This window comes from Mauremys reevesii, linkage group 5, assembly GCF_016161935.1.
Source record: "Mauremys reevesii isolate NIE-2019 linkage group 5, ASM1616193v1, whole genome shotgun sequence".
Classification (NCBI taxonomy): Eukaryota; Metazoa; Chordata; order Testudines; family Geoemydidae; genus Mauremys; species Mauremys reevesii.
In genome coordinates this window covers 2381864-2395780 of record NC_052627.1, presented here as the reverse complement: position 1 = coordinate 2395780, position 13917 = coordinate 2381864, and the positions used below count along the sequence as shown (strand labels likewise).

General features: G+C 50.8%; 1 protein-coding gene across 2 annotated transcripts in view; it reads left to right on the top strand.

The window, feature by feature from the left end:
• MFHAS1 (malignant fibrous histiocytoma amplified sequence 1) overlaps positions 1–13293 on the top strand; it is a 116989-nt gene extending 103696 nt beyond the window's left edge. Inside the window, exons 3-4 of one of the 2 annotated variants that reach the window (XM_039541207.1) lie at positions 1159–1610; positions 9732–13293. In XM_039541207.1, coding sequence (XP_039397141.1) covers positions 1159–1162 — 4 coding nt within the window. In that variant the 3' untranslated portion in view covers positions 1163–1610; positions 9732–13293. The remainder of the gene's footprint in view (positions 1–1158; positions 1611–9731) is intronic. The other variant, XM_039541206.1, reaches the window with a different exon arrangement.
• The last annotated feature ends 624 nt before the right edge of the window (positions 13294–13917 follow it).

Here is a 13917-nt window from a genome sequence, read left to right as displayed (position 1 = left end):
CTGTGGACTTGGGCGCATGGCGCACATGCCTGCCCATGCGTGGAATACAGATAGGGACCACACATCTCAAAGAACTCCCAGTTACAGGAAGTATCCTTTATTTTTGTTGTTCTGGCTACACATCACTTGATCATAGAATCTCAGGGTTGGACGGGACCTCAGGAGGTATCTAGTCCCGCCCCCTGCTCAGAGCAGATAGAAAGCTCCAGGTTTTAAAATGGTGTCTTTGCTTCTCTGGATGCAAGCGTCCGCTATGGCAGAGGTTCCCAAACCCGTTGCTGAGTCTCTCTTCAGAGATTCATGTCCCATGTGTTCCCCCGTGTGGGGAGGGGTGCACTCTATAATGGTAGCAGACAAAGGTGTGCAAAGCACGTCAGCTGGACACGTGGCTGGCTGGCCTCCTCTTGGGCACCAGCCTTGGTGTTCTTTCCTGCTTTTAGATCCTCACTGGTCTCGTTCACTGTCTGACACTAGTTCTGAGCACAGTTTGCCCTTGTCTCCCTGCAATGGGCCAACTGGGTTTAAATCCGCTTGGGAGAGGGGGGAAGCTGTGTTGAGTTGTGTGTGGATGCAGTTTTCAAACACAGCTCTGTCTGTAGACCTTGCATCTCCTGAAGCCCCTGAACCACAGCTGCACATCTCGCCTTTTGTTTGCTTGACACTGTTAGATCTCAGAAGCAAAGAAATTTCTACCCTCAAACTAAACAGTGTGAGATGGACTGTAAGGCTTGTGCCCCCAATATTCAGTCTGCCCTAGGTAGCACCTAACACTAGTGCCCCCATCCCGGAGTAGTTGCCAGCAAACCCGTGACAAAGAAACCCCGTCTGTTCTGGAAAAGGGCTATTTTATTTAGACTGAGTACTCCCCTTATTTGGCATCTGGAAGAAAACAGAATGTGTATTAATCTGTTCATCATGAACACTATAAGCCATGTATCAGAGGGGTCGCCGTGTTAGTCTGGATCTGTAAAAGCAGCAAAGAGTCCTGTGGCACTTTATAGACTAACAGATGCATCCAACAAAGTGGGGATTCACCCACGAGAGCTCATGCTCCAATTCATCTGTTAGTCTATAAGGTGCCACAGGACTCTTTGCTGCTACTATAAGCCATGAAAGACTGCTGCTACAAGACGGTTTCTTTGTCCTTCTCTCCTCCAGATGAATGGTAATGCTAGTGCTAAAGGTTTTACATCGGGCAGCGTGTGAAACTGCGGTGTGGCTGAAGGATCTGTAGTGCTACTGTCTCTCTTGGGTTTGGAGTCCTGCCTTTACAACGAGACCAGACTTTGGAACTCTGAACTATTTGAAGTGGGAACACAGCTAAGTGTGTCTCTCCTGAGAGACCCTTGAGAACTTAAGTGTACAGTGCAATCTGAAGGTCACTGATGAGCAGATGTGACGTGGAACAATAGTCTTGCAGCAATCAGATGGCAGCATTATTGGCTGGAGATGAAACACTGGGATTGAAATTCTATGGACCCTGCTGTGCACCCATTTGGACCTGTTGATGAATGTAAAAATTTTCTCAGTACTTTTTCATTCAGATGTAACTGAAGAAAAGTCAGTTGAGACTTGCTTTTGTGGAGCTTCCTGGAGTTGGTTCCTTACAGGTGAGTGTCTGGGGTTGCATCAGTCATATTTTTTAGTGGGGTTTGACAGCGTGCATGTAGCTATCGTATCTCTTTAAAAGCAGACCGGTAGAGCAGGCCAGTGCGGTCTGGCTCTTCTGCACCGTAGCAATCTATGGCACAAATGTTCCTCCCATAATTTGGTGGAGGGGTGGACTGGGGCAGCTTGTTAATAGAGAGAGTTTCACATGGTATGAATTCCAGTATCAAAATTACTGTCCCAGACAGTTAACTGCAGATGCATTTTTTAACTATGAGATTGTAAATGTACGTGAACCTAATTCGCTCGCTGGTGGGTTTCACATATCGAAGGTTGAGATGGAATAAGAGGACAGTCCAGCTCTGGGCTGGCATGTGCTAGATTATAGTTGACACATGATGCGTGGTTTGTAGCAGGTTGAGTTTTGGAGCAGCTGAACTGCACCTAACCAATCAGTTACGTGTTTTAAGTCCCCGATGTGCTGGTGCTGTCTCTCATTTGCACAAACCCACACGCTGCCTGTACGTATCCTGCTTTCTGTGGCGTTTGTAAACCTTCTTTAAATCTCAGCCAGATCGGTTACTTTGAATCCTCTCCTAAATTCACCATGGTGTAGAGCTAGGACATTATCCTAACCCTTCCCATTCAAATGACACTCACTGGTACAGGGCTGGAAAGATACCCCTGCCCCTCGCTGTTCCACCCGCTTTCTTGCAGGATGGATCCTCCATTCACTACTGCTCCCCACCAAACACCTAGTGCTGGCTGGACATTCCATCCAAGGATTGGTTTGGTGGGATCGGAATGTGCCGTGTAAACAGGCTGATTCCACCAGCACTTGTGCTGGGAACCAGGCAGGCAAACTGGCCACTGGGGCTCCCTTGTTCTCCACAGCTCACCTGGTGGGCTTCCCAGACTGTCAGCTCCTTGTGCTACCGCAGAGCAGGTGATTTCAGGGAGCACATTTTGTTTTGGAAACACTGAAATGGTCCCACTGTGGGAATGTGTCAGTATTTCCAAAGCAAATAATTTAGGAATTTCATCCCCACAAAACATTCAAGTTTTGTGGCTTTTTGTCCTGATTCGGGATGATATTTCCCCTCAAACTCAATTTTTTTTTTGCAGAACAGAAATCCCATCTCCTGGCTGGCATTACAAAATTGCTTTTACGAGCACCAGTGTTCAGTGGCTCTAAGCCCAAGCTCATTACATGACTGGCTGCAGCTGAGTTAATATCTACAGTGTCCTTCTAAGAGACAAGCACTCCTCCCCCTCACCTCCAAGTCATGTCTGTGCCACATGCAGGCTCAGTTAATATCGATGCCACACCCCATTACAATGAATCCATAGAATCATAGAATCTCCGGGTTGGAAGGGACCTCAGGAGGTATCTAGTCCAACCCCCTGCTCAAAGCAGGACCAATTCCCAACTAAATCATCCCAGTGTGTCACTCCCCACCCCCACCCTGCAGTGAATACTGGCCATTCGATCCTCCACACTGCTAACATTGGCCACCCTCTCCCAGTGATTGCTGACTTCCCCTGTCTTCTCTGTCCCTGCAAGGACTGGAGCTGCCAGGTCACTGGCTAGGGGTGGCAGGAGTACGGGCCGCACGTTGTTCATGGATGGCAGGGGGCAGAATCTCTCTGAAAAGGGCAAGTCTCTTTCTTCCTTTCCAGTTCTCTCCCTGCTTCTGGGAGGGGAGGGCAGAGCTGAAGCAGGAGCCACCTTGTCCCATGCAGGGGAAGCCAAGTCAGTGAGGATGGGGCACAGCTCCGGGGCAGAAGAAGGCTTTAGTTGGTTAGGTCATTCTCTGTATGTGCTGGACCCTTCCAGACCCTTAAAGGGCCATCCCAGGGGGTGGGGTAGGCTGACCACTAGGTGCTACTACCCCATCACAGAAGGGTACGGGAGCCATCTTACATGGGCTAACATGGGGGAGAACGCCACCACAGGGGGCTTGATATGACTGACTCCTCTCCCTCCAAGGGACCCTGTCAGTCACCTTTTAAGGCAGACAACTCTTGCGCGTCTTGCTGCTCCTCTCCTCCTCAAAGTGCAGATGTGTTGAGAAAAGCAACTGAAAAAGCGCCACGTATTGGTCAGACACACGTCCCCAGACTTCAGTTGCAAATTAGCGCTTTACCTCTGGGAGAGTGTAGCGGGGTGGAGACTCACCCAGCAGCCCCTCCTGCTGATATATCTGGGAATTAGCTCTTTTTACCAGCTCCAGAGCGTCCTCTGCCAGTGTCTCGCTGTTGCTGGCCCCCGTGTCCCTCCCGGCCCCTGGTGCCCTTTTACCTGGGGTGCTGCCCCTCCAGTCTCCCCTCCCTGGGGAACCCCCACCCTCTATCCCCACCTTGCCTCAGCCTGTGGGCCACTGCCAGTCACCATCTCGCCCCCTTTCACTGGAGCCGACTGCAGTCTGTATAAGCCAGTCATCAATGGCAAGGGAAGTTTTGACCTGCTGCCTTTCCCTGCACCCAGTACCTCCAGGGGCTTTGTACAAGGCCCTGCAGCCTGGGGGGTTGCTGGCCCGGAGCTCCTCTGGCCTTTCCCCAGCCCGGCTTCACTCCAGCACCCTTTAGCACTCAGGCAGCCAGGTCCATCTCCCTCCTCAGCTGGAGGGAGCCTGCCTGCTCCTGGCCCACTGCCCTCTTCTAAGGGCCAGCGGGGCCCTGATTGGGGCGTGGCCACAGCTGAGGCTGCTAGGCCAATCAGCCCAGCTGATTGCTCACCTGGCCACAGCCCTGTTTACCCAGGAGCGAGGCAGCCGCCCCACTACAGAGAGCGAGCCGGGTTCTCTTCCAGCTTGTGCATCACACACACTGGTCTAACTCTGCCGATTGCGGGTCTCTGGTGCTGACGATGGCTTATCAGGCAGAGCTTTCCTCGGGCTGTGCTGACAGATACGACGCTTTGCTACCCGGAGCAAAGTGCTGGCTCCTTTCCTGGTGGGCCACGAGGGGGCAGTCTGGCCTGCAGGGGCTGCAACTGCCATCTTACAGCTGAAAAGTCCTGCACTGTGTGTGCTGGGCTCTGGCCATCTATTGCCAATGGCAAGGTGGAAAAAGGAAGTAGCAGTTTCTCACTAGGCTGGGATGCACAGCTCCCCTAGCGTACCGGAGTCCTAGGAGCTATCTTGGGAGGAGAGGGGCTGATTCACCCTGCACTTACTGCAATGCAGAGCAGGTGTGAAATGCCCCCAGCGTAGTAAAGTGGGGACAATCAGGCCTGTATGCTCCCTTTCTCACTGCTAAGAGAGGGCTGGCTGCTGCGCGAACCCTTTGGCATTTTAACCCCAAACAAATGCATGGTGTCCTCCTGACGCTTCACTCAGTGAGAGCCTGCTCCTGTAAACAAGGAACCTGACTTGGTCATTGAAATCGTGACAGAATTACTGCCTGTCTGGGAACCAGAGCTCCTTGAGGTCTGCAGGGAAAGGCTCTGCCAGTCATGTGTCCCTACTCAGCAAACCGCCCAATGGTCTGAAAGCTGCCAGGCTGGGCTTGTCCTTAGGGAGCTGGGCTGGAAAAGTGCACACTCCCCGTTCTCGGGTACTCTCTTGGTGTGGGCACACGTGGCAGGAGTGTCAGACTGACCAGCTGCTGTGGAGCACTCACGCGTGCGGTGGCTGCTCCTCCACAGAGGGAGCCACGTAGTGCAGTCATGTTGTGTAGCGAGCTGGTAACAGCCTTCTACCCGGAGAGCATTCAGCCACGGACTTGAGCTCAGGGCTTGGAGGAGCCCGTGGCCAAGTGCCTTCAGCTTCTGCAGACTCTCAGGGCCTGCTTCCTACTCGTGAGGGCTGTACCCCTGCAGTTCCTAAGGGAAACTCGCAGCAGTGTCCTGTGTGGGGCAAGGTGCAGAACTGCCTTCCTGAGGCTGCCAGCAGATGGCTCCAGCACTGCTGCTCATGCGTGGCACTTCCTGAAGCTGCGAGCAGCAGTAACATCACTGAGAATAGGGGCAGCCTCACTCTGCTGCTTGGCAAAGCTGTGAGTAGCATCAAAGACCGGCCTGCGAGCTGTGTTGGGGGAGCAGAGTGACAGTGGACTCCTCACCTGCACTGTGAGCTGCCAGGTCCCTGGGTGGGACAGGAGGCGAGAGAGAGCTCCCTCTCCCTTCCAGCAAGCAGAGGGGTTATCTAGAACCCACCGAAGGCTAACCCCAAAGACCTCTGCACTGCCTCCAGGAACAGGACCATAGTGGGGTTGAGGGGACCCTTTCCCACAGCTGTGGGGAGGGATTGGCTTCCCACATGAATGTTTCCTGTGGAGAAGGATGGGTGGGTAAGAAAAAGGGGTGGGGAAACTTAATAGGAGCTGGGGAATGAGGCCAGAAGCTGGGAATGGGCGACAGGGGATGGATCACTTGATGATTTCCTGTTCTGTTCATTCCCTCTGGGGCACCTGGCATTGGCCACTGTCGGTAGACAGGATACTGGGCTAGATGGACCTTTGGCCGTTCTTTCGTTAGGACAGGAAACCACTCTGCATAGCGCAGAGTCTGAGGGATTGGGAGCGACGCCCTGAAACAGAGCGCTCTGTCTCCCTCGTGCTAACTGTGGTGCTTTCCAGGGTTTTGTTTTGGAGCATTTTACGTTCATCCTGGCCTATCAAACAGAGATCACTTGGGGTCGGTGACCCCTGAAATAACCGGATACCAGAAAGAGCAGTTCAGCACTATTGAGATGCACACTTGCTGTGAGAGCCGAGAGGGGTGCTAGGAAGCTATTTGGAGAAGAAAAATGTAGGCTGACCTCAACTCTTTGTTTCTGATCAAATAGTCAGTGAGCCGCCTGGGCACTGGAGACCACCTCACTTCTCAGCACAAATGTAAAATGCACTGATAGCATGCGTGGCCAGGGGAGTGCTGGTCTTCTAGGCAGCTCCAGGCAGCTTGATTGAAGAGGTTTTTTTATAGTAATAAAAATGATTTCTCTGTAGCATCTAATGTACTGATCCAGAAGGTTAAGCTGATCCAGAAGGTTAAGCTGCTAAGCTACACCCCTCAAGCTGCTGTTTAAACACTTCGGTGCTGTGGAAGGTAACCGATATGTTGTGATTTTCCACTGAAGTCAAGAAACCTCAGTTGCAAGGGCTTCCTGAGGTGCTCCCGCAGATATGACAGCTGAATCAGCACGCTATGGAATGCGTGAAGGGCAGGGACCTTGGCACACCACACTGAGTTACTCTTGAATTCTGTGCCCAAAAAATAAAAATTCTGCACACAATATTTTAAAATTCTGCAAAAATCTGAATATTTGTCAAAGTAACACAATATAATCACACTATTTTCAATTCTTTGCTGAAAAGTATTTTGAAATAAATTACCAAAATAATTGAAAATGATGTGATTATATTGGCAAATAAAATATGCAAAATTTTAAAACTTTTAATTCATTGGTGCAGAATTTTTAAATTTTGATTTAGAATTCCCTCAAGAGTACCAGATTCTGTGTGGAGCAATCAGGTTGCGGGAAGCCCGGTGTGGGGGAGGAGATCTGGATGCACAGGAGCTCGGTTGGGGGTTCTAGGTGCAGGGGGAATAGGACTCTGCAGGGGAGTCCAGGTGAAGGTAGTTAGGGCTCAGCAGGGGGATCTGGGTGCTGGAGGAGTGGATCTTGGTGGGGTGGGGGTCAGGATGCAGCTGTGCAGCTGGTTGGAACTCAGTGGTGCGGGGGTCTGGGTGTGTGGGGCTCCCGACGCATGGGGTGAGTCTCTGTAGGGTGGGGATTTGGATGTGGGGGGCTCAGTGGGGGTGATCTGGGTGTGGGGAAGTCTAGGTACTGGGGGCTCCTGCTGCAGGGGTGAGGCTCAGCATGGTGGGAATTCTGTGGGAGGTTGCAAGGGGCTCCCAATGCAGAGGGCCCTCAGAGGGTTCTGGGTGCAGCGGGGAGGGATCCAGATGCACGGGGGTTGGGTGGACACGGGGAGCAGCTCCCTGTACAGGGACCCCTCCCCCTGCGGCTGAGGGGCGATAGGGCCAGGAGATGGCAGGAGAATCACTGTATGGGGAGTTGCTCCCCTGTCTGCCCAATGCCCCCCGTGTATCTGGACTCCTCCCCTCCCCCCACCTCCTGCAGTGACTTGCCTCTCCCGTAGCTGCTCCAGGTTCCCAAACAGACGTGCCTGCACTGCCAGGGAGGAGTGAGTGTGTGTCACGGAGTCACCGGGCGCTGCTCTGGAACTACTCCCTACGAAGCCAGTCAGGACTCTGGGGGAGCCTCCTCTCTCTGAGCAGACTGTCTCCAGGGCAAGAAGCTCACACCTTCCTGGGTCAGACCTCGGAGCATTCAGCATCCCCTGCCCCTCTGTGCGCTTCCTGCAGCGAGTCCATCCAGGCGGGGCTCCTGGGGCAGCCAGGGGGCCCTGCCCCCCAACTCCGCAGTCAGACGTGACTCTCAGCCAGCTGGTAAAACTGGATTAACACAGCGTAAAACAGAACTTGTTAGCAGAGAAATCAGTGACTTTCATCCAAGTCCATCTTTGGGGGAGGGGAGCCCAGAGCCAGGGCTCTGGCCCTCCCCCAAGCTACCCGAGACTGACTCGCTTCCAGCTGCCTGGCCCCTACCCTGCCTGTTGCTCCTCCTCCTCTGGCCTTTGTCTCGTTTCCCTGGTCAAGAGTCATCTGGTTGCATCCCCCTCCTGGGTCTCCATGGCATCCGTGCAGGCAGCTGGAGCAGCCCCCGCAAAATTCACACACCCTTATTCCCATCACCTAGACATTGGTGCAATACACAGGGAAACTGAGGCACACACAGCATTCATGCAAAATAGTAAGACTCACATACAACATAACAAGGGGAAATCCCCACTTTGTCACAGTGAGCACTGGTAAAGCTTCTCTTTGCTTCCCCACAGAAATAATTTTTCTGCGAGGAAGCAAAGAGAATCAGTGTTTCTGTGCTTGCGCAGTGGCGCAGAATCCCTCCCCAGGAGTACTGAGGGCCCCTGTGGCTGAGAGCTTGAGAAATGCCACAGAACCACAAGGCACACATTAAAATAGGAAGGCTTTGCCTCCTTTTCAGGAATAGTTTGGTGTTTGTTCCCATGAACTGTGCCACAGCTGGTGCTGGTCAGGTTCGGATGAATACTGAATCATCAGCTTCTCTGGAAGTCCCCTAATTAAACCTGAGCTTGAGCGGTGAAGACCTGTACACCCCCAAATCAGGAACTCGGACACTCTCAGATGGAGCTCTGCATTGGACCAATCTCTAGTCATGACCAATTGAAGCCATACAAGCCAGAGTCAGCGGGGAGTGGGTAGCTGGCTTCTTTTCTTTCTTAACTTGTTTACAGTTAAAATAATGTATAGTTAGCTAAAGATGCAGGTCCTCTGTCTTTACAATAGCAAAGCTGTTTGAGTGATGTGCTAGTGTGTATTAGGTGTTGGCAAAACCTTTCCAGCATGAGAGGGCTGGAAATGCTAGTCTGGGCTAAGAACTCCCTAGCTCTGGTTTTGGCAAAAACCTCCAAATCCTCTGGCTCAATAAAAAGGAGGTTCCTCTAGGAGCAGAATGTCTTGGAGACAAGGCTCTGTTGGCCCCGCATTCATGGTCTACTTAGCACTATCGTAAAACCCCCCAGTGAACTACATTCACCTACAATGTTGGGGGAGTGGGAGGACACAGATGTTCAAAGGGGCATAGAGACAAGGTCAGCCTTACAGGCAGGGGCGGCTCTAGGAATTGTGCCGCCCCAAGCATGGCGGCACGCTGCGGCGGGCACTCTGGCGGTCGCCGGTCCCATGGCTCCAGTGGACCTCCTGCAGACGTGCCTGCGGATGCACCACCGGAGCCGCGGGACTAGCGGACCACCCGCAGGCATGCCTGCGGGAGGTCCACCGGAGCCGCCTGCCGCCCTCCCGCGGCACGACGCCTCAAGCGCGCGCTTGGCGCGCTGGGGTCTGGAGCCGGCCCTGCTTACAGGTTGCATGTTCTCCAGCTGTTGGAGCTCAGTGTCACTGCTTGGAGGGGGCAGGAGAGGCACAGAATTCCCACATGGATACAGGCTTTGTGCCCAAAGCTGGGGCTGGGATCTCCCATCATTTCCCGCATTTGGAAACATTCTCCTGTTCTCTTCATTGCCACTGATGTGTCTGTCTTTATTTTCCCCAGAGGAAGAAACTAGTGATTTGTTGCTGTGATGTTAAGTGAGGAAAAGAAAAGTCCAGACTGGAATCTCTTTCCCAGATGGAGGACCGTTTCCTGATAACTCAGCGTGATCTATGGACACACTTAACAAGAAGAGTTCAGACGTTTTCAAGGAATAAATGCTGTGGCTTGGTAAAGCACAACTGAGTAAACGTTTTACACCTGAACCTCAGAATCATGATCATCCTCCAAGGAAGAGCTGCTTGACAAACGAACAGTGTGAACAGCTTCTCAGGGATTCTGTTTGCTGTACACAAATAGCCATAATGTCAGGATTGATGGCAATATTTAGAGCACTCCAGTTTGGTTCTGTTTCATGTGGACGTGGGATCACTCATCTGAAGTTCACTGCTGTTCAGTAACTAGTGTAGAACAATGTGGTTTATCTTTATTTTTGTAATGTGCAAAACCATTTAATTTTCTACAGTTTAAAGCTTCTAGCATTAGTGACCACTGAGTGCAATATTCTGCTTGGGAGCCCTGCCAAAGAACCCGTGGGTTCTTGGTTTGTTGTCGATATGTTCAAGTATCTATCACTGTTCTTTTGTCCCTCACACCACAGTGTTAGCTCACCAAGTGCGCTCCAGGCTATCACTGAGCAGCTCACAGGAGTGGCTGCTTCTGGGGATGTTCTCCCCTCTCCACAGTAAGGATATGCTGCCTGATGTTCATTGTCCCTGTCTCTCTCCGCTTCCAAGAAACCCAGAAGAACCCCCCAGCCTGAGGCAGAACAAGGTGGTGGCAGCCAGAAGATGCTAGTTTGGGAATACCCTCACTTGCAAGTGCCATCCTTCAGCACAGCACAATGGCAAGGAGCAGGGGGACTAGGCATTCAATGAAAATAATCTGTGGTTAATCCCAGGCCAAGCACCAGTGAGATTGGTGTCGCTGAGCTCGTAGTGGAGGAGACCAGGGAAAGGTGGGCAGGGAAACATTTTCAGCCAGCATGCCCACCCCTCACTGTCATACTGTGCTTGGGAGTTAATGAACTGTCGCAGTCAAGCAGGGTTTTTAAACCACTTGGGTGTCATGTACCATGGGCCCTTGGCAGGAGGGCAGGGCACTCTGCTATTTGAGAATATGTTATGAGAGTGTAGAGCGCACTGACTGTATCAGAGAAGAATTTATTTCAATTAGTGGGGAATTCAACCCCTTTTAAGTAGGAGGATAAATTCCCAGCAGCCAACATTCTCAACCAGAGAGCACAATTCTGTGCTCACTAACCTGTTTCCAGTCTCCGGGTTGCTGGCTGATTTGTGTTCTGCAGAAATAGCACAGTTCAGAAGGGCAAACCAATAAATCATTTACCCTTGGAGCAACAATGGGAGGCAGACAGCACCATTATTCCTTGGGGTGTGACCAGTAGCATCTTGTATTGCATTTAAAAGCAGAATCCCAGCACTGAAGATGTGGTTCCAGTTAAATGAAGCTAGCAGTCACTCTGCTTGCTTACTTTGTGTGTGGACAGAAAATGTGCATAACTATATGTACGTAATCAGTGAGAGCATGGAAAGGTGGGAACTCTGTCAGTGGATATTACTTTATATGTTTTGTGTAGTGAGAAATCTGGAGTATTCTTGCAGAACTGGATTGTTGTTGAACCACGTACATACCTGTTGTAACTGCATTGACATCTTTGGAGTTCTTACCGGAGAGTTGTTTGGCTCTGTAGCTCCAGTTTCTGCTGACTGCTTAGCCTAAGGCGAGTTGGGCTGCCTAGTCCCTTTTCAATGTGCATTGTTCTCTCCAGGTTCGGCCTTTGCTAAACGCTTTAGAACTCAGTTTTAAATCTGAATACAGCTGAAGTCTTAAGAATTAATTGGAGTTAACCAGGCGTGTCTGTACTGCAGTCTCTGAAGGCAGCTCGGGGTTTGTGCAACAGGAGTCAGAATGAAGGAGATGGTTTCCCTTGGGCAGTCTCCCGGTAAGGTTTTTTGGTAACTGTAAACCTTGGAAGTAAAGGCAGGTGTATGTGCCCAGCTTCTCTGGGGACAGTGAGCATGCCTGGTCCCTGCTATAGTGCTTCTGGTCAATGGGGGTCATGCCAGGGTGAATTATTTTTTTTGCTGTTACCTAAAGCTGTCAAAGTGGCGAAGCCTGTGCCCAGGTGTGACAGGCGCTGTGCTGGCAGGGTGCAGGAAATGTGTGCGAATGGCTGAAGAAACAAACAGTTGGAAATGCTCCTTCGCTGGGCAGGAACATTAACCATCTGTGCAGGAAGCTCCTTTCTGTCTCATCACCTGGGAGTTTTGCAGCCAGACTCCCAGGGAGCTCAGCTGTTGAGACCCCCGGCTGGATCCTGTTGGGACAGCATCATTGGAAGAACTGTGCCAGGCTCTTCAGGAAAAGGCCAAAGTTCTACTCCAGTAAGCACAAGAGCAACTATTCTGCCCAGGCAAACCCCCATCCCCCCCAACCAGAAACTGCCCCTTGAGGCTGTTCTGTCTTCTACTTATGTCTCTTGTGGTAGAAAAGCCAGTTCCCAGGTTTGTGTCAAGGCACAGCCCAAGTGTTTTTCCTTCCTAAAAGGTTCACTTGCTTATGTTAGACCTGTCCTTGTGAGTTGCACTCTTGCAAGAACAGCAAGTGGCGTTGGTGTAAAGCTGATGGTGCAGCTACAGTTATCCATTAATTTCCATAACTGGGTAGAAATTTACAAATTATTCTTGCCAAAAAGATTGAAAATAAATCTGATCTTAACTTGAAACAAGGCATCTCTTCCCATTCATTTAATGCAGCTCAAAATGTGCACCACTTTTTTTCCCCAAAATTGATTTCTGGCTTTGAAGACCCAGGGCCTAGTTATATTTTTGAACTGTGAACATAGAAGACTGATGCACACCCTGCAGAATTGGGATTTGGTGGTGGAGCTGAGTACTGAGTACTAATTACTGTGGTAAAATACAAATTCAGACAGCTCATATAACTGTAAACACTTGTTCTGTAACACCACGTGTGCCCCTCTAGACCTCCCATAGTCCGTGTTCCCATATCTAAATACTAGAGAACATAAACTCCACCTCTTTTTGTTGCTGTTTCTCCAAATGGCACTCACTCACAGTAAGTGTAGAGAGAGTGACCACACGTACAATGTCTAAAACTTGAGCTCTACTGAAGTAGACATCAGAGCCACAAAAGATGGGAGGGATAGATTAATCAGCGATGAGGTGCTCAGGCAGAGGCGACTGGTAACTGCTCATAGTGGGAGGGCACAATTTAAAGGTTCTGGTGTCATGCAGCGGAGCTCAGGGCAGGTACTCGAGATAAAGGAGTTTCGATTTCTAGAGTTACTTTTGGTGTCATGATTTGCAATACTACGTAAGAGCAGATGGAGACATTTCTAAAAGAGAGCTACACATGAAGCAGTTCTGGATTATACTGGCATATTATCAGTTTGAAGCAGTTCTCAGCCAGGGGTGCATGTACCCTTGGGGGTATGCAGATGTCTTCCAGGGGGTACATCAGCTCATCTAGATATTACTGACAGAACAAGGAGTAATGGTCTCAAGTTGCAGAGGGGGAGGTCTAGGTTGGATATTAGGAAAATCTTTTTCACTAGGAGGGTGGTGAAGCACTGGAATGGGTTCCCTAGGGCGGTGGTGGAATCTCCTTCCTTAGAGGTTTTTAAGGCCCAGCTTGACAAAGCCCTGGCTGGGATGATTTAATTGGGGATTGGCCCTGCTTTGAGCAGGGGGTTGGACTAGATGACCTCCTGAGGTCCCTTCCAACCCTGATATTCTATGGTTCTATTTATTTGCCTAGTTTTACGGCAGGCTATTTAAAAATCACTAGCGAAGTAATAGATTCATAGATTCTAGGACTGGAAGGGACCTCGAGAGGTCATCGAGTCCAGTCCCTTGCCCTCATGGCAGGACCAAATACTGTCTGGAGTAGACCATCTCTGATAGACAACTGACATTTCATACAGGCAATTACTTGTTTATATAATGCTCTATGTACTATATTGGTGTTTCTCAACCCAGGGGTGGTGGGCTGGGTTTGGGGGGTTGCAAGTGCCGGGCTGGCATTAGGGGGTGGCAAGCAGGGGCCCTGTGAAGCTGAGAGACATGCTGAAGCCTGAGTCCTGCTGCCCTTGGCTGAAAGGGGTTCAGTAGTCTAGAAGGATTGAGAGCCGCTGATTCAAAGAACA